Source organism: Hemitrygon akajei, chromosome 7 (assembly GCF_048418815.1).
Source record: "Hemitrygon akajei chromosome 7, sHemAka1.3, whole genome shotgun sequence".
Lineage (NCBI taxonomy): Eukaryota > Metazoa > Chordata > Chondrichthyes > Myliobatiformes > Dasyatidae > Hemitrygon > Hemitrygon akajei.
This window is the reverse complement of record NC_133130.1, coordinates 170,690,704-170,715,562: the sequence shown is the minus strand read 5'-3', so window position 1 is coordinate 170,715,562 and position 24,859 is coordinate 170,690,704. Positions and strand designations below refer to the sequence as shown.

General features: G+C 40.8%; 1 protein-coding gene across 2 annotated transcripts in view; it reads left to right on the top strand.

The window, feature by feature from the left end:
- Window positions 1-9,620: 9,620 nt before the first annotated feature.
- Window positions 9,621-24,859, top strand: part of LOC140731170 (nuclear receptor subfamily 6 group A member 1) — a 285,699-nt gene continuing 270,460 nt past the window's right edge. For both annotated transcript variants that reach the window (XM_073052586.1, XM_073052587.1), the window contains exon 1: window positions 9,621-9,786. In XM_073052586.1, the coding sequence (XP_072908687.1) occupies window positions 9,720-9,786 (67 nt within the window). In that variant the 5' untranslated portion in view covers window positions 9,621-9,719. The remainder of the gene's footprint in view (window positions 9,787-24,859) is intronic.

The following is a 24,859-nucleotide window of genomic DNA, read 5'->3' as shown; positions in this document are numbered from 1 at the left end:
CCATAGATGCTGTCTGGCCTGCTGAGTTCTGCCAGCATTTTGTGTTTTTATTTATTTCCAGCATCTGCAGATTCACTCATGTTGACTTTGCACTACAATGGGTTTTTTTGTTCTAATTGTGTTCTTTTTTGTGTGACTTATGCTTAATTTTTGTTTTTCTTGGGAATGCCATGTGTATGATGCTCTGTGCCTGTGAAGTTGCTGAAGTAAGTTTGCAATTCCCCTGCTCATACATGTACTTGTACATGTGACAATAAACTCAACTTTGACTGGTCCCTTTAGCCATTACTTCTATTGTCCTAGCAACACACACAAAATGCTGGTGGAATGCAGCAGGCCAGGCAACATCTATAGGAGGAAGTACAGTCGATGTTTCAGGCCGAGACCCTTCGTCAGGACTAACTGAAAGAAGAGATAGTAAGAGATTTGAAAGTGGGAGGGGGAGATCCAAAATGATAGGAGAAGACAGGAGGGGGAGGGATGAAGCTAAGAGCTGGAAAGTTGATTGGCAAAAGGAAAACTTCTATTGTTCTTCTCTGTCTGTGAGCCCCACAGTCAGACCTGCCTCTGAACCCCACAATCTCTTTCTCTGAGGCCCACAGTCAGGCCTGTCTCTGAACCCCACAATTTCTAACTCTTAGTATCACAGTCAGACCTGCTTCTGAACCCCATAATCTCTATCTCTGAGCCTTACAATCAACACAGTGTTCTGCATCACAGCTTACTGCAAATAATTGTCTCATCCTCAATGATATTTCCTTTCATCTAAACTAGGGAAGGGAAAAAAGCCTCTTTTACTTGTAAAATGTATAGCCTGTGACTGTAGTACTAGTATACAATATTGGTATTTGAAAAACATTCAGGAGTGAATTTGGATGAACATTTTTAAATATTAAACTTAATTCACATTAAGAAATTTCTTCACATATGTTCTTCACTCTCTCTCTCTGTCATCTCTCGGGTTTGTAATGTGCAAAGATTCATAGAATTGTAGAGACATACTGTACAGAAACAGGCCATTCAGCCCAACATGTCTGTGCTATCCATCAAGTACCTATCTATATTCATCCTAGTTACCAGCTTTTAGTCTCCAGCCTTCAATGCCGTGGCAATTTAAGTGCTCATTCTAGATATATATTAAATGTTGTGGGAATGTTTGGCTCCAACTCTGCCATGTATGGCCCCAAGCCTTGTTGCAAAAGGAGGACAGTTGGACATGTGGCTAGCAATCCCATCCAGAGCTACAGAAACACCAACAGATGTTCCAAAGACCTCATCCCTAGGAAAGGGTGGATCTTTGCCTGAAGTTGTGTGGTGAAAGCAGAAGCCACGGGGCCAATCAACCTCCAGTTGGCCCAGGACAGAGGACTCTGGCGAGCTGCTGTTAATGGCCTGTGCCCCAGCAGGGGTGATGGGTATAAGAAGAAGAAAGGAGTATCTGCCTCCACTATCCACTCAGACATTGCTTTCTTAGATTCCAACTTCCCCATGGGTGACAATGTTCTTTCTCAGATTCCCTCTAAATCTTGAGTAACATATACAAACTGCTGCAGGAACTTTACAGGTCAGGCAGCATCTATGGAAAAGAATGAGGAGTTGACAGTTCTGGCCAAGACCCTTCATTGGGACTCTCTCTAAATCTCATGATTCTTTACCATAAATATATGCCATCTATACTTTAGAAGCCTCTGTTTGGCAGAAGATTTGTCTACTATCCATTTTATCTCTGTCCCTTATTATATTGTTACCACCATGAGGTCCTCCTCAGCCTCATCTACTCCAAGGAAAGCAAATCCAGCCTTACCGTCATCAATACAATTTGTTATATCTTAAAAATTTCCGGCAAAATGATCAAACAGGATTTCACTACCATCTTTAACTCTCTAGTGTAGTTTGGTACCACAACGTTTTACAGCATTGGCTCTAAGATCAGGGTTCAATTCCCACTGCTGTCTGTAAAGAGTTTGTATGTTCTCCCCGTGACCACATGGGTTTCTCCTAGGCGCTCCAGTTTTTCACACATTCCAAAGGTTAGATTTCATGAATTATTGGCATGCTCTATTGGCACTGGCTATAATGGTGACATATATTGGCTGCTCAGCACAATCCTCAGTGATTTGATTTGACATATTTCTAGAAGACCATAAGACATAGGAGCAGAATTGGAGAACTACCCAATTCATCAATGGCACATGCCTACTCACCATCAAGGGCATATATACAGAAAGGTGCTGGAAAAAGGCCAACAATACTATGATATAATATGATTTATGTACAATACAATAATATTATGAAGGATTCCACCCACTCTGCTCATCAGGAAGGAGGCTACATAGTATCCAGGCCAGGACCACCAGACTCAAAAACAGTTACAGTACTTTCCCCAAGGCTGATCGACACTTCCACCTATTAACCCAATCCACCAACACCTCCAATCACCACTACCTTATCATCTTCTGTCAGAGTCAACTTATGTACAGACACTCCTGTATTGTATTATTGTATTTTTTATTACCATTGTGTTCTTTATCTTACCGTGTTGCATTGAAACTGGAATAGCTATTACACCTAATTCACCTTTACACTTGAGTACTGGAAATTACATTAAATGATCTTGAATCTTGAACCATTTGACCCATTGAATCTGCTCCGCAGTGTATGTCATTGTAGTTCACTGTATTTTTCAATATTTTGATATACGTATGACAAATAAAGCTAATCTTTAATCCACTTATCCAAGTATAAATTAATCCTGTCTCTTAGAATTTTTCCAATAACTCCCAACATAAGTGCAATGTAACACATTGTCAGAATGGGGAATAGAAATTAGAAGTGAACATACTCTAATTATATTTTGAAAATGGTCTTTAAGAAATATGGTTGATTTTCTTAGATTAAAAATGTTAATATAATGTATCACTATAATCCTTAACATTTTTTTTAAGACAGGTTGTCACAGTGGTTCAGCCATTACAGTCACTGCCTCACCTCTCTAGTGACCCAGTTTGACCCCGTCCTCTATTGCTGCCTGCGTGGAGTTTGCACGTTCTTCCTGAGAGTGTGTGGGCTTTCCTCGTGTGCACCAGTTTCCTCCCACATCTCAAAGACACACACATTGCTAGTTTGATTGGCCACTGCAAATTACTACAAGAGTGTAGGTGAGAAGAAACTCTTCAATAGATACAAGGATGAGAGAAAAATGGAGGGCTACATAGGACTGAAGGGTTATATTGATCTTAAAATGTTGGCTCACCATCGGCCGAAGGGCCTGTACTGTGCTGTAATGTTCTATGTTCCATGTTCAATGAATGTGAGGAGACTTGATGGGAATGTGGGGAGAGTACCAAGGGATTACTGTAAATGATTCCTTAAGGTTGTCATAGCCAGGGGTGATAGTGAGGATATGATCATACTAGCCATTAAAGTTCAAATATATTTATTATCGAAGTATGTATACTATATACAACCTGAGATTCATCTCCAAACTTGCAGCCACAAAACAAAGAAACCAAACTGAAACCATTAAAAAGACCATCAAACACCCCGTGCACAGACAGAGGAAAAATTATGCAAATAATAAAAGCAATTAAATAGCATTCAGGACTGAAGTTTTATGAAAGACATGAAGCCAGGCATCACTGCAGCCAGAGCAGGCCACAGTCCCAGGTCAGCGTAGAGCTGAGTAAACGTTACAGAACAGCGGACAGAACCAGGCGGAACTGGCCCCTGCATCGTCTCCAGTCCTGACACCCTGAGCTTCTCAACCTGACCCAGCATCCAAATATTGGGTCATTCCTCACTTTCGGACAGCACTGGGGCCCGGACCCCGCCCCCACGATTTGGCCTCTAGTGGACCTTTCCAATTCCGCCTGGTGCTTAAATCAATCAGAAATCACTCCTGCCTCTGCTTGACCCCACCACACCTCTGCCTCCTCCTCTTCCCACGATGTTCACCTAGCCTCATCTCTGCACGCCTCTCCATTATTAGCAGTCATTGTTATTAATAAGATGTTTAGTAGTTTTCTTCATTGTATTTTGCCACAAGTAGTACACTGGTGTCATCAGTGCCATCTTAACCTGTATTAAATCCTCCTGGCTTTCACTACTGGCTTAGTTACTAAGCCCTGCTGAACTATTTCTACTGAAAGGTTACTGGCATCTTAAAACCAGTTGCTTCAGGCAGATGGGGCTCATCAGCCATGGTTGGTAGCTCATCTAGGAGAGAGAAAACTCTGATCTCAAACCATCACTGCCTTGTGGCTATATCCACTCATAGGGAAGGTCTTGCGAGTAAACCCCAAGGAAGAATGTGGAGTTGAGTCCCTAAGGCAGTCCTATGTTGAGATCAATATGGCTTGACTAAGCAACACTGAGACAAATTATTCTCCAAACACACACAAGAAACCCCCCCCCCCCGCGCAATCAGTGCTAATTGGCAGTGTACATTAAGTAATCACAGAGTGCAGAAAACCTATGCCAGTCACAATTAACTTGACAAGATTAAACAGAAAGTACAAGGGCTTAACAACTCTAGATAAGACAGCAATTATCAACCACTGGTGTAAGGCTGGCAGGGCTCATGATAGTACCTCTGTCCCTAGAGTCAGCACCTGATGGCCCAGGGATCCTGAGGAACTCAAGACAGAGTTGGTAAAGTCCAAATAGACTTGATGTTTTTGAGACAGGGGTGGTAAAATTGAGTCAGACCTGATGCTCTCAAAGCCGGGCTGGTAAATTCAAGACAGACCTGATGCTCTTGAAACAGGGCTGGAAAACTTGGGGACAGTGCATATAGCTTGGAAACATTGCATTGAAATCAGAAATGTGAAATAGTTCTTGAAACCAGGAGGACAATGAGAGACTCAGGGAATGCTGAACATAGACTAGAGAAGTTCCGAATGTAGCCTCAGGAAAACCACTAAAAATAGAAGGCACTTTCACCTCCATCTGACCAATGTCCAAGCTGCTGTTGAAGCTCCACTGGGTCCATTAATGGCATAGAGTCCTTCTGTCACAGTGTGAACTGACAAATGACTGAACTCAGGTGCAGAGTAACAACAAACTCTGACATTGAGACAGAAACAAGGGTTTATCCATTGGACTTCCAGTTGAACTTCAGTGGTTTGACCAAGTGACACTGCAAGCCAAACCATTCTTGAAGCACACACAAGGACCCCCAATAAGACTAATTGAGAATCTATTTCAAATAATCACAGAAAACTTGTGCCAGTCACAATTAACTTAACAAGATTAAATAGAAAGCATACACCCTTAACAACTCTAGATAAGACAAATTAAGAAATACAGGTGCAAGGCTGGCTGGGCTCATGACAAACATGTGTCTGGTTTTATAAATGTGGTTATATTTCACATCCATAACCTGGGTGTGAAGATGAGAGTCCTTGCTATCACTGGACATTAAGAACAGTGGCTTCCCAACACCACTAATTCCAATTATCCCCCAAAATGAATTAACAAGGAGGTGGAATTCCATGAGGAACTTCACATTGGTGGTAGTAGTTGAGTATGGTGTTCTCTTAAGGGTTGTCTATTACTGGATTCTCAACTGGCTGTAGAGGCCAATCAATGGTCCACACATTAGGGTGGATTCCCTGAATGGAGAACACCATAGAACTTGGGCACCATAGTAGCATAGCAGATAGTGCACTACTTTTACAGCTCAGGGCATTGGAATTTGGAGGTTAATTCTGGTGTCCTCTTTCAGCAAGCTTGGATGTTCCCCAGCACTTCAATTTGGCCTGTTCCCCAGCACCTCAATTTAGCCTGGGCCCCAGCACCTCAGTTCAGCCTGTTCCCCAGCACTTCAATTTGGCCTGTTCCCCAGCACTTCAATTTGGCCTGTTCTCCAGCACCTCAATTTAGCCTGGGCCCCAGCACCTCAGTTCAGCCTGTTCCCCAGCACTTCAATTTGGCCTGTTCCCCAGCACTTCAATTTGGCCTGTTCTCCAGCACCTCAATTTAGCTTGGGCCCCAGCACCTCAGTTCGGCCTGTTCCCCAGCACCTCAGTTCGGCCTGTTCCCCAGCACCTCAGTTCGGCCTGTTCCCCAGCACCTCAGTTCGGCCTGTTCCCCAGCACCTCAGTTCGGCCTGTTCCCCAGCACCTCAGTTCGGCCTGTTCCCCAGCACCTCAGTTCGGCCTGTTCCCCAGCACCTCAGTTCGGCCTGTTCCCCAGCACCTCAGTTCGGCCTGTTCCCCAGCACCTCAGTTCGGCCTGTTCCCCAGCACCTCAATTTAGCTTGGGCCCCAGCACCTCAGTTCGGCCTGTTCCCCAGCACCTCAGTTCGGCCTGTTCCCCAGCACCTCAGTTCGGCCTGTTCCCCAGCACCTCAGTTCGGCCTGTTCCCCAGCACCTCAGTTCGGCCTGTTCCCCAGCACCTCAGTTCGGCCTGGGCCCCAGCACCTCAGTTCGGCCTGTTCCCCAGCATTTCAATTTGGCCTGTTCCCCAGCACTTCAATTTGGCCTGTTCCCCAGCACCTCAATTTAGCCTGGGCCCCAGCACCTCAGTTCGGCCTGTTCCCCAGCACTTCAATTTGGCCTGTTCCCCAGCACCTCAGTTCGGCCTGTTCCCCAGCACTTCAATTTGGCCTGGGCCCTGCCTTTCTGAGTCAGCACAACACTTAAACCTTGAGTGTTCTACTGATGGCCATATTCTGAGACTCCTGGTCAGTTGCTGACTTTTATCTACCCATTCTCTTGAGCTACAAGTTGCGACTCCATGATACATTTGAACTCTGTAGGAAAAGCTGATGTAGGTTGCACAAACATACCCAGTAACCTTCACAGGAGATTTATTCTAAGAGATAGGGTTTGTTATAAAAACATCAATAAACTCTGCAATATATTTAAACCTTGGGCCTATCATTGCCATAAAATTTTGCAATTCATTAACTAAAGTGTGAGATGATGATTGTTTTAGCTAGGATTACAATGGCATTCACTGTGCCTCATATATTTATTTAACTACCCTCCTCCACCCTCTTGAATGAAGTGGGGTTTAACCATTATTTGGAAGTCATGGATAAGGCCTTTTCTGATTGTGCAGATAATGAATTTTGTAACCAGGAATGTGCTTCAGCAAACTGCTGATGTCATCCTATCTCCACTGAATTTAATCAGCAGGACTTTGGCTACTTTCCTTTGACTTTCAGAATAATAGTGTAAGGGGCAAATTATGATGCCAAGATGTGTCTAATTTTAGTGCCTTTCTTGCTGAAGATGCTTTATTTTCCGTAAACATTATTCTTTCGCAGAAAAGGCGAGAATGGTGGTCTCTTTACGAGTGCCATGGATCTTTAGTACAGCTACTAAAATGAATTTGAGGGTTCAAAGTTCAAAGTAAATGTATTATCAAAGTACATCCATGTCACCATATACTACCTTGAGATTCATTTTCTTGCTGTCATTCACAGAAGAACAGAGAAATACAATAGCAACAATGAAAATCTACAGCAACACACACAAAATGCTGGAGGAACTCAGCAGGTCAGGCACCATCTATGGAAAAGAGTGAACAGTTGAGGTTTCTGGCCAAGATCCTTCATCAGGCCTGGGAGGTAAGGGCTGAGATGCCTGAATTAAAAGGTGGGGGAAGGGGAAAGAGGCTAGCTGGAAGGTGATAGATGAAGCCCAGTGGGTGGGAAAAGTCAAGGGCTGGAGGAGAAAGAGTCTGATAGGAGAGGAGAGTGGACAGTAGGAGAAAGGTAAGGTGGAGGAGAAGTAATAGGCAGGTGAGAGGAAGTTAAAGGTCAGAGTGGGGAATAGAGTTGGGGGGGGGGGGGGGGTGGAGTTTTTGTTCACCGGAAAGAGTAATTCATATTTATACCATCGGGTTGGAGGGTACCCAGATGGAATATAAGATGTTTCTCTCTCCCCCTCAACTTGGCACAAGAGGAGGCCAAAACTACACACAAATATCACTTTGGATTTCCAGAATCTGCAGAATCTCTTGTGTTTATGGACTGAACCATATTGAAGCAGATATTGCATTTGAGAGGTTTTTTTGGGGTCTTGACTATAAACTGTACTGAAGCAGGATATTGTTACCGTTCTTGTTACCATCCTCTAGCTTTGCTTCTTAAGTCCCTTGTGGCATTTTGAAATTTGGTGAGGTTAGAAAATACTTTTCTTGTCACATCTATACACTGAGACCATTTCTAGTGTAGCTATTGATTTGACACTCATATTTTTCCTTCTCGTATCTTATGTCAATTGACCTGTTTGGAAACATTTATCTCTCTTCTTTCCACTTCCACAATCCTCTTAAACTCCTTTCCTGGAATATCCTTCATAGATTTCTCTGGACATTTCAATTTAGAATTTAAAGTTTTGGAGTTTAATTGTAAAAGTCCTTGGATTTTGGAAACAGTGTTTAAATGGAGCCAGATTGCTTCAAGCAGTGACCTTTTATTCCATCATAAGTTCGGAATCAGATTCTGCGGCTTGTCCATAGCCAGCTCTGGCCTTTTCAGGTTCAAACACATTTATTTATCACAACATTCAGTGAAATGCATCGTTTACGTTAACAATCAACAGAACCTAGTGATGTGCTGGGGGCACTAAGTGTTGTCACACATCCTGGCACCAATATAGCATACCCACCTTGTCCACAGAACAATACAAGCAACAGTAAGAGCAAAACAAAGCCTGTTCCTTCCTCTCATCAACCTATCTCTTTCTCTCTCTCTCACACCCCACCCCCCCAACACCAGTACAGGCTGTCTTCAGCCTCCATTGGACACAGACATTGTGCTTTTGACTTCACCAGTGGACTTGTAGAGATTTGTAGGCCCAGGGCTCCAGCCGTTGGGCTCTGACCTTTTGTGAAAACCTGTAGAGCTTGTTGCCACAGGCAGATGTGGAGACCAGTTCACTGGGTGCATTTATGGCGGAGGTTGATAGGTACCTGATTAGTCAGGGTGTGAAAGGATATAGGGAGAAGGCAGGAGAATGAGGCTGAGAGGGAATTGCATGATGAAATGGTGGAGCAGACTCGATAGGTCAAATGGCCTAATTCTGCTCCTGTGCTCTAAAGCATCCATTTTTCAACATGTTGGTCTTGCCTGCTCTAGTCTTGTTCAGAACACTTTGTTGCTCTGAGATTTCTTCTACAAACTCTGCTCGGACCCTATAACCTACTACAACTCTTGCCTGGGTCCTCTGAGATTCTCGCATACACCATCTCACCTTTTTCAAAGTTACAGATTCACTTTTGAAACTAATTTCTTCGCCACTTCTCTCATTTTCTACCTCAGAGCCTGTCAAAACTTTTGAGAACTATCAAAATATTTTCAAGAAAAGAAGTTTGAGTTGCTGAAGTTGGAATTATGTTGCTGCCAGAAATACTTTAATAAAAAAAGAACTGAGATGTTAAAGTCGGAATTATCTCTGACATAGAAATAGGGTGTCACAGTAGGTGCCGTGATTTCTTGTAGGAGTACGCAGGCGCGCTAGATGGCTCCGGCTCTGGTGCCGGTTCCTTTCGCAGAGCACATGCGCAGCAGCGTGGGCTTGGGGGCGGGTGGGCGAGCGGGGGCTCGGTTGCGCGCATGCTCGCTTGGAGAGGTGGTTGGGAGGGGGGTGGGGGGGTGCGCCGAGTGGTTGAAGCCCGGCCGGGCGTTATCGCGGTGCGCGAGCTGACAGGTAACGGCGATGGGCGGCGGGCGCTGAGCTCCCGGCGAGGGCACGACACCCAGAAGATGGAGATCGAGAAAAGAACCAATGGCTACGAATATGAAGAGAAAAACGGTTTAAAGCCCCTCAGCAGTAAGTCAACGCGGTGGTTTTTATTCTGAGCAGGAACGGGTGGGGGGTCAGCGGCAGGCGCTCTTTCCCCTCAGATTTATATTTTATTTACTGTTTACCTCAGGTTTCCACAAGTCATCGGGGCTGCGGGCCCGGAATACCCCGGGTTTATTGTGCTGTTTTCCTCTGTTCCTTGAAAAATGGGCATTTGGAAGTGAGAGAATTTAGGGCGGGGGGGGGAATAAAGCCCATTTTCAGCTTATTTTGGTGACAAACTGCAGCTGTGGGACATTTATTTGCAATGTGTTTCTCTGTAGTGATGAGTCTTTGTAAGGTCGTAAAACGTGAACTTTTGAACTTGAGAGCGCCCTGGAGCAATTAGGAGAAGGCATAATAAGGACACCGCCGAATTACAAAGGATGTATAAAAAGAATAGAAAACACCATCAATCAAAATAGCATCACATCATAAAACATTGCATTCTGCTTACCGGAGTAGTGGTTTGCAAATACAATGCTTTTAGGCGGATTCTTGGTTAAAATTAGCCCCAGAGCCAAAGTGGGATTAATGCAATATTTGTTTTGCATTTATTCAAATACCGTATTTAATGTATTAAGTATTTTTTTCCTCTCTGCCTTCTCTGTGGGGTGTGATTTGGTGCTGGTGGGTTGTGTGAAAAGTAGATTTTTAAGGAGTAAAATGTTGGAGAAGTTCCACATTGCGTAACTTGTACGTTTAAATATCAGTCCCATCTTACTTGAAGGATGGAGTAATTATTTCCTTTGTTGAAGTTGACTTGGAGTATAAAACTGAATGAGCTAAGTTTACACTGTGAGCCGTGATCTTATAAATAGCAAAGTAGGGCATATAACGCATTTTGTTGCTGTACGTGCCAACTATCAAATTCAAATGAATTGCCTTTTTGCAGTGTTTCCCTATTTCCTTCTGTTACCTTTAGTTTTGATTTGCATCTAGATATTCTACTTTAACAATCTGTTTGCATACACTTGTATTTAGTATTATACATTTTGTAATTTGTAAAGTATTTTTTTTAAGTGCCAGCCTTTGCACTGGTGTGCAGAAATCGGAATAACATTTACTTTTGTTGATGCAATGCAAATTAATTTCTCAAATTTGCAAGTGGATACCTGCACACTTCAGCAATTCATATTACACTGTTTGACATGTTAAGCATGTATTTGGACTTGCAAGTTTATTTATTTCCCCTGTAACAGAAACATATTTCATTTTATGGTGCACATAATGTGATATGTTTGTGATAAGATTACTGATTTCTTACTGAAAGTAAGATTTTAACTGATATATGCATCTTTAGCTATGCATCTTGTGAATCTTAACGTGTTTAGTGTTGCTTATGAGCTAGTCTGGTTGCAAATTTTTGACTTGCACACAGTTTTTGTAGATCAGGTAGCTTTCAATGTTTAAATCATTTAAACATTGAAAGCATTTAAGCATTGAAGCACTAAAATAAGCATTTGAGCAGTTTTATTATTTTTGTATTGCAGTGAAAAAGGGTTTTGTCTAATTATGCTTAAAGTAGGGGATTTAAGTAGTAGTTGTGTTACAATTGGAGTTGTTCATCAAACACTATAATGCCCATCACCAAGCCAGAGTATTAGTGTATTCTGCAATCTGAGCTGCGGTGCAATAGAAGGACAGAGCATGGCTAAGACCCTAATAGAGAAAATATGGAAATTCTGTAGAAAATCTTTTAGAAATTTTCAAACACATTTGTAAGCATTGTGACATAATCATGGCAATGCCTTATTGTCGGGCCATCAACTGTTTTCTGGCACACAGGCTTTGAAAGTTAACATGTTTTGAATTTGAGGTCACTTCACTAAATGCCAAATGTTTGAATGACTGGCTTTTCAATGGTTTTAAATATTCGTGGATGGAGGTTTTTAATGTCATGGTGCTCTGGTTGGGAAGGGGATGTATATATTGTGTAAATGATGCTGTCTGCTTGCTTTGAATATTTCAACATTGGCTTAAGATTTATTATATCATAGAATAATATAATTGGTCGATTAATGGTATAGTACCTGCATCTTAAAACAACTGTTTTGTTTGCTTGTAAAACCTGCCAGGAAGAATATGAAGATGGGAGATTAGTTTTGAATCAATTTTTTCCCAATGCTCTAGAGGTAATGAGAATTAAATTTGATCATGAAATCCATTTGGTCTTGGAAGAATTATTTTAATAAGTCATTACATATAAATACTATGTATTGGATCTCAATAGCAAGGTTTAATTGTTTTCATTGCCTGCCTTTTAGATTGAGGTGGTGGGGTATGTTGTGATTCATTGCCCCAGTAGCTTTATGACTTGATTGTGCAATCTTTTGCATAATATCTAGAAAATAAAGTTGTGATTAGATCAAACATTATATCAGATCAAGTTTGATCTAATATATTAGATCAAATAGTACATGCAGTAGTGAGCAGTATAACTTTCAGTATGTGGTGAAATGCTTAGCATTCTGGGTTGAGGCGTGTGCTTTCGGTTTGAAGTGTGATATTTTAGAAGATGCTTTGGCCTGTTGGAATGTTGCTATCCACACACCAAGAAAAATGTTTGCAGAACTAAATAGATGGAAATGAGGTGATGTGATGAGTGGATTCTTTACACCCCTGCATGGGGGCAATCTGTTTTTTGCTTGTTATTTGTGATTGAATTACATGTAGATCAATAGATGGTTGATTAACATAATATTCTTGATACCATGTGGAAGATTGAAAGTTTAAAACAAAGAAATGTGATGATTGTATTCCAAATAAAGGAAAGAATTAGAACAAAGTTTTATTGTTGCATTGCAGATGAGTGGTTTTATAGTTGCTGATAGGACAATGACAGTTTTTGAGAAGCATTTTTAATTGTATACCATAATGAGAGTATACCTTGTGTATTGTAATCAGTACAAGTTACAATGCGATTTTTATTGTACAGTACTGGAAGACATTCTTGTGAGTCTTTTGCTTCTAGAATTGTTTGCTTCAAATTAACAGTTAACTACTGTAAAACTAATTTTTACAAAATGTTCTTGCCAGAAAGAGGGTCAACATAAGTTGTCTTACTTCATAACATGGCTGTGATAAAGAAATTTAAAAACTGTCCGTTACTACTTCGCAGCAATTCATTCTTAACTTTCACTGGAATTAGTAGTGTTCAGTTTTTTTGGTGATGCCTGGAAGTATGTTTTCTCCATAGCCAAAAATTCCCTTGAATCTTTTATCATTACTTCATTTAAAAACATCACCCCCCCAATGGCTTTATTAGCTCCTGCTTGTTTGTCTAAACATTGTGATTTATTTTGTGAAATAAGATTTATTTGCTCACATTGCAATCAAGCTATTTAGATTAATCTAGCTGTATTTATTAATTGTTTTGTTTAATAACTTTTTACAAGCTAAATGACAACAACCAGTGGATTAAAATTGATTTTATATTTCCAAAAAGATGTTTGGGATAAACTATCACATTTGTTGGTTAACGCAATAACTCCCAATTTCAGCCTTATTTAAAGCCAAAAGGCAAGAGCCATGTATAGGTTGAGTTGTCTGGGAATTGTGTGTGATTTCCCATATTTTGCTAAAAATCAAAACATCCAGATATGTGATAATTGGAAAGCAGCATCATGTATTTTTTTCCCCATCAGTCTTTCATTGGAATTTGATTTGATACATTGTTCAGTCTAGGAGCAAGCACTACAGCACAGGAATAGGCCTTCTTCCCATGGTCTGTGCTAGCCTTCTGTCTTGTCCCATCTACCTGCACCTCCACCATAGCTTTCTATACCTCGCTCATCTATGTACCTATCCAAACTTTTAAATTCATTTGGTTTAGGTTTTAGGTATTTTTTGCATGATAAAAGTCATGCATTTAGTTTGTTTTTAGAATATTTGTCTTATTCTGTATTACCGTAGTAATTTTTGTCTGGTGTTTCCACTGAAATCTTTTGGTTTGAACACAAAATGTTGAGGTGCTCAGCGGATCAGGCAACAAATATGAAAATGAATGAACAGACAATGTTTCAGGCCAAGACCCTTCTTCAGGACCGGAAAGGAAAAGGGATGATACCAGAAAAAGGTGGGGGAGGGGAAAGAGGACTAGCTAGAAGGTGAGGGCAGGATGATGGGAAGGTAAAGTGCTTTGGTAAATGATAAAGGCTACAGTAGACAGGTAAATATGTGACTGTCAGGACAGGGAAGGGAGAACGTCAGATAGTGGAGAGCACGCCTGTGGCTGTCCCTCGCAACAATAAATACCGTAGATTCCGGACTACAGAGCGCACCTGATTAAAAGCCGCAGGCTCTAATTTTAGAAAGAAAATCAATTTTGTACTTGTACAAGCGGCACAGGATTTTAAGCCGCAGGTGTCCCACGTTGTAATATGAGATATTTACACAGAAAGATATTACACGTGAGGATTTTTTAACTTTTAATTAAATCCGTATGGTAACATAAACAAATACATATTGCAAATGCTTTTTTATCGGTAACACACAAATTACGTTGCGTATACTTTTTTACTGAACAGTGCACGAACAACATTCCAATATCTCCTAACGACTGGTAAAAAAATATATACTGCAGCCTACCAGGAAAAGTTATTGATCGCCTTTAACTTAAAAGCTGCATCATATGTTTGCAGCGTTCTCGCGCGGGTCTAATGCGCTCGCCCCCTCCTTTCCGTTTATCGCAAACCGGTATTTTCCCCACAAGACGCGGCGAAACCGGATGTGACGTCATAGCATGTACATAGCATGTAGTACAGAAAACAAATATACTTAAAACACTTCTAACTTTAACTAGAAAATACTAACAAATGAATTACTAAGCGAAAATATTATAAACTAAATAACTGCCATAAAGGCAGCACAATGCTTTTCTTCGAGTGTTTTTCATGTTGATGAGGGTGAGTACAAATGACTGATTTACAATAATTTAATTGTGAAAGTGCGCTTGATTTATCGTACAATTTCATTGGACCTCTGTGAACTACTCATCAATTTTATTGGTCTACTGTTACGAGGCAAAATGTTTTTGGCGGCATGAAAAAAAACCATGCATTAGCTGCACCGTAGTAAAGGCCGCAGTGTTCAAAGCTGTTCAAAGCGTGGGAAAAAAGTAGCGGCTTATAATCCGGAATCTACGGTACTCCATTTTTAGTACTGTTTGGAGAGACGACATACGAGCAAGCAACAGCAGCTGTGCCTTTGGCACTGAGTCTGGCTCTGTGGCTCAGAAGGGTAGGGAAACTGAAGAGGATGGCAGCAGTAATAGGGGACTCTATAGTTTGGGGGACGGATAGGTGGTTCTGTGGACGCAAAAGTAAACACGGATGGTAGTTTGCTTCCCATGTGCCAGGGTCCAAGATGTTTCTGGATGCATCCACAATATCCTGAAAAGGGAGAGTGAACAGCTAGAAGCTGTGGTACATATTGGTACCAATGATATAGGAAGAAAAAGAGAGGAGGTCCTGAAAAAAGAATATAAGGAGTTAGGAAGTAAGTTGAGAAGCAGGACGTCAAGGGTAGTAGTGTCGGGATTGCTGCTTGTGCCATGCGGCAGTGAATATAGGGATAGAATGAGGTTGCAGATGAATGGTTTAAACTAATATGGCAGGGGGATGGGAACCAGTACGATAGAGCTGAGGATGAGCCAGCAGGTTCACAAGTAGATGATGGGTGTAATGTGAAAGCAAGGAAGGACAAGCCAGTTATTAGGTACAAATGCAGACAGAGCAAAGAGCTAAATTGTACCACAGGGAAAATTCAAAAGGGCAAAGAATGCAGGACTGAAGGTGCTGTATTTAAATGCGCATAGCATTCGGAATAAGGTGGATTCAGAATAAGGCACAATTAGAGGTTGGTCAGTATGACATTGTGGGCATCACTGAGCCATAGTTGGTAGCTTAACATCAAACGATATACTTTGTATTGAAAAGACAGGCAGGAAGGCATAGGCAGTGGTGTGGCTCTGTTGGTAAGAGATAGGATTACATCTTTAGAAAGAGGTGACATAGGGTCAGAGAATGTTGAATCTTTGTGGGTGGAGTTAAGTTGCAAGGGTAATAAAAACATTATTGGATTCATATATATGTCTCCAAATAGTAGCCAAGATTTGTGGTTAAGATTGCAAAGGGAGCTGGAAAAGGCAAGTAGTAACGGTAATGACAAAATTGTAATGGGGGACTTCAATATGTAAAGGCATTGGGAAAATCAGGTTGGTGTCAGATCGCAAGAGAAGGAATTTATTGACTGCCTATGAAATGGCTTTTTAGAGCAGCTTGTGCTTGAGCCTACTTGGGGAAAGGTTATCTTCGATTGGATATTGTGTAATAACCCAGATCTTATTAGGGAGCTAAATGTAAAGGAATCATTAGGAGGCAGTGATCATAATATGATTGAATTCATACTGCAGTTTGAGAGGGCGAAGCATAACTCACATGTATCAGTATCGCAATGGAATAAAAGGAATTACAGAGGCATGAGAGAAGAGCTAGCCCAGGTGGGTTGGAGGAGGATTCTGGTGGGGATGACAGTAGAGCAGAGGTGGCTGAAGTTTCTGGAAATAGTTCAGAAGGCACAGGATAGATACGTCCCACAGAGGAAAAAATTCTCAAATGACAGGATTAGGCATCCGTGGCTGACAAGGGAAGTTAAAGACTGTATAAAAGCCGAGGATAGGGCACATAAGGTAGCAAAAGTGAGTGGGAAGTTGGATGATTGGGAAACTTTTAAAAGTCCAGCAAAAGGCAACTAAAAAGGCTTTAAGAAGGATAAAGCTGAAATACAAGGGGAGACTAGCCAATAATATAAAGCAGGATACCAAATTTGTTTGCAGTTATATAAAGATTAAAAGAGAGGTGAGAGTTGATATTGGACAACTGGAAAATGTTGCTGGTGAGTTAGAAAAAAGGGGAGGGGGAAAATCTAAATATCAGGGATGGGGTAAGAAGGGGAGGAAGGGCATTAACAGAAGTTAGAGAAGTCAATGTTCATGCCATCAGGTTGCAGGCTACCCAGACGGTATATAAGGCGTTTTTTCCCTCCCTCCCCTTTTTTTCTCTCTGCCCATCACTCTGCCTGTTCTCCATCTCCCTCTGGTGCTCCCCTCCCCCATTCTTTCTCCCTGGGCCTCCTGTCCCATGATCCTTTCCCTTCTCCAGCTCTGTATCCCATTTGCCAATCACCTTTCCAGCTCTTAGCTTTACCCCACCCCCTCCGGTCTTCTATCATTTTGCATTTCCCCCTCCCCTCACTACTTTCAAATCTCTTAGTATCTCTCCTTTCAGTTAGTCCTGACGAAGCGCCTCGGCCCGAAACGTCGACAGTGCTTCTTCCTATAGATGCTGCCTGGCTTGCTGTGTTCCACCAGCATTTTGTGTTTGTTGCTTGAATTTCCAGCATCTGCAGATCTCCTTGTGTTGCTTTGATTTGAGTAGTTTTGTAAGTTGGTGGTAAGTCAAGTTTTCTCTGATGACTGAAGGTGGTAGCAATGATAAGGTTCCAAAGTTGGGTTAGTAGGATCTTTATTACTTTGTAAATAATGATATGCCTGATGTCAAAACAGAAGAAGTATACTTGCAGCTATATGATAACTGCAACATTGATACGTTTGATCATTGTGATCATGTGCACCCTGTGAATGAATTAAAAATCTTGTTTACATTTCTGACTTTGGATGTAGCAATAGTAGAGATTGCTGAGAATAATGGGGGTTAGCTCTGTGGTGATTTAACTTAATTTTGTGTAAACTTAATGGTTATAAATATAAATTGTGTAGATTATTGAAGTCTACGCTTAAGTACTTGTATGCACTTTTTTCATTTCTTCTATGTACTGTGAATCAATATTCATTCAGCCCAAGCTATTTGGATGTAAAATCACCTGAAATTTGCCTGCAGTAAGACCCAGTTTGCACTGTGATTCACCAGGTGCTTGAGTTATAGTTTAAGGCTGCCAAGCAACATAATTTAGTTGCCTAATATTCTTACGGAAATATTGAGGTTGTGATGGCCAAATAGGAAAAGTTAGTAATCCTTAACAAAATGAGGAAGCTGAGTGAGATTTCACATAATATGACTATCGAATATGACAGCCTGTTTTTCTTGATGTATAGATAATCCGTACGGGGTGAACAAAACAAAGTTGCTGGTGAGTAGCTTCTGTTTGCTAGGATGTGCACTGGCATTATGTAACTGCAGCCTTTTCCCTGCAGTTCCTAACTGAGTTGTGACAAAATAGGCAGTGATGGAAGGAAGAGGGTATTAATAATGCTGTTAATACTGGGCAATTTGATCCTTACGGTGCTTCATTAAATTTGTCACTTGAAGGCAGGAAGGTTTACTAGCGGCAGATTTTATTTTTTCAGAATTATTATGTTAATTTATTCACTCACTTCCTTTCTCATTATCTTCATTTTCTCACTTGAGCTTATCTATTTGTAGTAGCAAAACAATTCGGTATGTTCAATGTAAATAGATTTGACAAATGAAATATACAATTTGAAATATTCTGTGATTGAAATGTGCACTAGTTCACTTTTAAATTAAGACATAAATCACAAACGTGCTTTTCATTACACAGGCTATTTTATTATTACCAGTATTGCTGTTGGAACTCTATAGCTTGCTGGGAAAGAAATCTTTAATTTCCTTATCTCTCTTGCATTAATTTCCTCATCCATCCAATTCTTCTAACAGTTCTTAGAAATTTATGAGAAAATCAAAAAAAAAAAATGCAGATGCCAGGCATCTAAAGCAAAAACAGAAGGTTCTGTAAATATTTAGTAGGTCTGTTCATATCACTGGTATAAAGGATAGCCAACCTGAAATGTTGACTGTTTCTTTTCTCACAGGTGCAGCCTGACCCGAGTACTTCCAGCATTTTCTGTTCTTGTACACTAAGTCTGCCTTCTGGTCTTTCGACCCTTAAACTGATGGAAATTGATCCTTCCTACTTTATATTTTGATGCTTCAGAGTTTTATGTAAGTCCATTTAAATCTGTCCCTGTGCTTCCTAGAACCAAAAGAAACAATCACAGTTACTCGTATCTAAAATTTTCAAATCCTACAAAATCACCATAAATTACTTCTGCACCTTCTGCAGTGCAACCAAGTGTTTCCTGCAGCCTGACCAGGGATGTCTGCAGTGCTTGAGCACTGGCCTAAAATTGTATTCAGTTTTAGCGTAAGCTTGCTCTTTTTGCCACTGCTGATGGAGAAAACCATTCTTTTACTTTAATCATTTTTTAGCTCTCGTATCCTCTTTAAAGACTGATACACACAAACCTACAATAGGTGAATAGGACTAGAGGAGAATTAGCATTAAAAAAACATAGAAACATAGAAGACCTACCGCACAATAGAGACCAAACATGTCCCTACCTCAGAAATTACTAGGCTTAACTATAGCCCTCTATTTTACTAAGCTCCATGTACCTATCTAAAAGCCTCTTAAAAGACCGTACTGAGTCTGCCTCCTCCACTGTTGCCAGCAGCCCATTCCATGCACTCACCACTCTGAGTAATAAACTTGCCCCTGACATCTCCTCTGTACCTACTCCCCAGCACCTTAAACCTGTGTCCTCTTGTGGCAACCATTTCAGCCTTGGGAAAAAGCCTCTGACTATCCACATGATCAATGCCTCTCATCATCTTATACACCTCTGTCAGGTCACCTCTCGTCCTCCTTGGCTCTAAGGAGAAAAGGCTGAGTTCACTCAACCTATTATCATAAGGCATGCTCCCCAATCCAGGCAACATCCTTGTAAATCTCTTCTGCACCCTTTCTATGGCGTCCACATCCTTCCTGTAGTGAGGCGACCAGATCTGAGCACAGTACCCCAAGTGGAGTCTGACCAGGATCCTACATAGCTGCAACATTATCTCTCGGCTCCTAAATTCAATTCCATGATTGGTGAAGGCCAGTACACAGTATGCCTTCTTAACCACAGAGTCAACCTGCGCAGCTGCTTTGAGCATCTTATGGACTCGGACCCCAAGAACCCTCTGATCCTTCACATTGCCAAGAGTCTTACCATTAATACTATATTCTGCCATCATATTTGACCTACCAAAATGAACCACTTCACACTTATCTGGGTTGAACTCCATCTGCCACTTCAAAGTCCAGTTTTGCATCCTATCAATGTCCCGTTGTAACCTCTGACAGCCCTCCACACTATCCACAACATCTCCAACCTTTGTGTCATCAGCAAACTTACTAACCCATCCCTCCACTTCCTCATCCAGGTCATTTATAAAAATCACGAAGAGTAAGGGTTCCAGAATAGATCCCTGAGGCACTCCACTGTTTACAGTCCTCCATGCAGAATATGACCCATCTATAGACCACTCTTTGCCTTCTGTGGGCAAGCCAGTTCTGGATCTACAAAGCAATATCCCCTTGGATCCCATGCCTCCTTACTCTTTCAATAAAGAGGAAAGAGAGCAGGAGGGATTTGAAAATTTGTAATCTATAGGGAGTGTATTGATACAATCAAATTTAAATGCCCTATTAATTTAAAAAAAAGTATTCATGGTTTTCATAATTCAACTTACTCTTTAAGGTGTTCTACACTGTCCAGATTGCAATCATACTCTTAACAAATAATTTGCATTATCTGATTGTCATTTAAATAATGCGCTGTAAAATATTATTTGTAAGGGTTACTTGAGGTTCTTTGATAATTTGATTTTTTGACTTGTTTAATTATTTCAGTAACAAAATGGAAACTCATCTCATATACACTTCTTTGAATGAAAGTTTAAATGTTTATCCTGTTGATAAGCAGCTTTGCTCAGATGAGAAAGATTTTGCTTGCGAAATCTAGTCTAATTCACAGTAATTTACATAAGAACAGGGTCAGAGTCTGTTTCAGCTGGCCACTGTTTAGGGAACTCTGCTCATCTCAGGCTCTGTGGTATTGCTTTGATCCTTCAGACCTCCAGGTCACTTTTTATGTTATCTCAAATATTCATTGAAGTAGTAATAAACTTTGCCAAATATGTTGAAGAATTTACCTTTTCTTTAACCTGCAGTTTGCCTGTCATGGAATATATTAGGAATGTTCACACTTTCTAAATATATTTATAGATGCTAATACTTAACTATGCAGTACAATTTCATACATCATAAGGTATCTAAAAGGTATCTTACTAGCATTTTCTTTGAGCAAACCTAGCAAAGCAGAAGCTGTGTATTTTAATTCGTCCTTGTATGGTTGCAAGGTTAATGGTTTGTTGTCATGCATTGAGAGCTGTTAATGCAGATCTTTTGGTATTTTTGCAACTGAAATTGAGATGTCTGTAATAGTGGAGTCAATTTCTCTGTTGTATGGAATAATATTATTGATTAGAGTTTTTTAATTTCAACTGTGTAGGTAACCATAGTTTTTAATGTAGGTTGCCTCTATCTTTTCAGCCACCATGCATGTAGTTGTTGCTCTCAAGCAATAGGCATTTAGAATTGAGTTGTGAATTTTGAATGATCAATTCTCCTGTTGTTATTTTCTTTAATATTTGTTTTAATCCAGAACAACATTACCTGATTTTCCACTCTCAGATCTGTTCTATCCCTAATTGCAATCACTTAAAGATTTTTGCTTTTAGATATGCAAGTCTTAACTTCCCTATCAGTGCTATGTGGAATTTGCTGTTTCAGTTATTAAACCTTTGCTCGTTGGTACTTGTACCATTCATCGAATTGAATTGACTTTATTACTTACATCCATCATGAGTAAAAATCTTTACATTACGTCTCTATCTAAATGTGCAGTTTATAGTAATTTGTAATAAATAGTATGTACAACATGTCAGTCAATACAGCAGAGATATACTAACACAGAAATAAGGTACACTTTCTGCACCTTACCAAATCCTCTTTAAAAATACTATCTCCATACCCCACTCCATCCTCTCTGCCTATTTTACCCATATAATAATAATAAAATTCACTTAGATTCTTAACCACTTCTATCCTTTGAGCTGGTTCTTATTTACTCCCCTTTAAACCAGTGACTTGAACAATTTGAGATATGTACCACGCACCCGGCATTTGTTTTATCAGTGGTTGATAAAAAGAAATTGTCAGTTGATTTTGTAATTGATTATTATTTGTAAATCTAAAAAAGCGACCGGGTTATGCTGCCTTATGCTGAGCACAGATGAATGTAATATGTTAATCATGTGCTTAAGTTTTGAGGTATAGCTTGTGCTACTGCACCACATCTATCTTTGCTAGGTTTGGAATTTCCTGCCCAAAGCAGATTTGCACATAGAAAAGTAGAGGCAGTTTCATCAGCTGCTTCAGTATGGCTAATGGATCAGATATATTGGTTGGCAGCCTTAATTAATATGTATGCAGATGAAGCAAACAGCTTCCCTTACCAAGACAAGCATTTTTGCACCAGTTTAAGTGGTGCATTTTTGCAGCTTTCCTAATGATATCATGTGCATGGAACTGTTTCACAGTAAATATGCAATAAGTATAGAGCACATTGTAGGAAGGAGATTATAAAGAAACTAATTGGGTACATGGTATTACTAAAGTGTTGCAAGGGAATTAACATTAGCATGTGCTCAGGCCAAACTCAAAAGAACCCAACTACATACTCAGTCCGCCAGAGGAAGCAGGATCTCACAGTGGCCACACATTTTGATTCCATGTCCCATTCCCATTCTGATATGTCTATCCATGGCCTCCTCTACTGTTAAGATGAATCCACACTCAGGTTGGAGGAACAACACCTTATAAACCGGCTGGGTAGCTTCCAACCTGATGGCATGAACATTGACTTCTCTAACTTCCGTTAATGCCCCTCCTCCCCTTCTTACCCCATCCCTGACATATTTAGTTGTTTTTTTTCTCTCTCTCTGCCCATCACCCTGCCTGTTCTCCATCTCCCTCTGGTGCCTCCCCCCTCACCCTTTCTTTCTCCCGGCCTCCTGTCCCATGATCCTTTCCCTTCTCCAGCTCTGTATCACTTTTACCAATCACCTTTCCAGCTCTTAGCTTCATCCCACCCCCTCTGGTCTTCTCCTATCATTTTGCATATCCCCCTCCCCCAACTACTTTCAAATCTCTTAGTATCTCTCCTTTCAGTTAGTCCTGACGAAGAGTCTCGGCCCGAAACGTCGACAGTGCTTCTTCCTATAGATGCTGCCTGGCCTGCTGTGTTCCACCAGCATTTTGTGTGTGTTGTTTGAATTTCCAGCATCTGCAGATTTCCTTGTGTTTGCTCTTTAAATCCAACTACGTGTGTTGGGGTTGCGTGCATATTCTGCTGAAACTATGGTGCATCAGTCAGCCAGTACTTTATACAAGTCAAATTTACTTAGTGTCAGTAAGTGACAGATGAGCATTTGGCCAGAGAGTGAATGAGCTAAGGAACATGATGTTTTAGGTGTTGATTTCAAGTTTGGCTCTCAGTGACAGGATGCATTATTTGGCAAGAGACTGGAGAGGCATTGTTGCTTGACTCGGGAAGCTCATTTTCAGGCATCTATTTCAAATTAGTTGTCTTGTCAGTAGCAAGACGTTGTGGCATGTTTTGTAAGCATTGATTTCAAATCTTCCATTGTGTCATAGCCAGGCAATAATTCTAGCTCACTGGGAATTGACAAGGGATTTTACCATAACTTGGAATAAGCCAAAGGTGTTGTGAATTTCTGTTCTCATTTCAGACTAGTGGAATATTTTGCTTTTTTGTTTTGGAGTGTTGTTTTCCCCCAAACATTGTTAGTTTGACTAGGAACTGGTGATAGAATGTAATATTCAAGGTAATGTAGTTTGCATTTATGTAGACACAGGTACCCTTTTCCTATTGAATCCCATGTTATAAGTAGAGATGTGTTCCTGCAGAATGTTTTCCTCTTGTATTAAGCCATTTTGTCAATAGATCAACAGTCATGGTTGAGTCCATCCTTTGCCATCCCCTTCCCAGTCTGAGGACATATGAACAGATGTCTGAGTGCCCCTTTGTTTCCTTTGTCTGCAAGGCATTTTCTCTCATGCTCAAGGCTCGTGGATTAGGAAAGGATTTCAGAAGTAGAGATAACATGGAAAGAGTGGGACTTGAGGATCGTGATTCATTGGAGAAAACTGTAGGACAATTTCAGTGGGATAGTGGGTTAATTTGTGGTGGTGGTGGACATGCAGTAAAGGCTGAGAGATTACTCGAAGGAGCTGGCCATGGCCACTCTGTCTCCTTGCAATGCAGCACTTCTGAGAAAACGCCTTGCATTTGAAGAGTCTGGCTGTACTGCATATCTTTTCACATGGCCTCCCATTGGCAAGGTTGTAGGAAAAAAAGGGGCTTCGTTGTGACTCCCCACCCAATCAACACCGTGATGTCAAACCAAATTTTATTGCCCTACAGTATTAAGTGACTAAACATAATTTTTGTTGTTTTTGCATATTCTGTTTATTTACACAGAAGCACACAGAGGCACTCAATTCAAAAGAGCAAATTTTATCTTGTATCTTGGATTCTTGGGCGATGATTACTGAATTCCTTGAGTACATATTTCTGTAGCCCAAATGGTCCTAATGCAGTGGTCATCTCTAGTGGTTGCAGATGATACCTGAGTTGGTACCAGTGTCTAAGCATTATATTACGTAAAGGCTTTTTGAATGGTTGTAAATGGGGAGGGTGGGGATAAATAATAAAGTCAACCAGATTGGATTCAGACTGGCCATGGTTGAGTCAGGTTTGGGCAGACTTCTACTATGATGTACTCAAGACTTCAAAACTGAGAACAGTGTTGGGTGTAAGAACTAATGAATGGTGTGTTGAAATTTGGATTGTGGGGATATTTAGTTAATAATCAGATCAACTGACTAGACCAATGCAGCTGCAGAATTTGTCATTAACATCTAAGAAATGATTAACAAATGAATTGCTCTTCTGTTGGTGTTTGAAAGGAATTTAATCAGAAGTAGATTTGGGTTTGGGGAGGATGACTCCATCAATCTCAACCTTTCCTGCCTGGCTGACTTGTAGAGCTGGTTGTGCAATTGTAGAGGCTTTTAGAGCATGATTTCTGGTGGTGACTCTGAATTG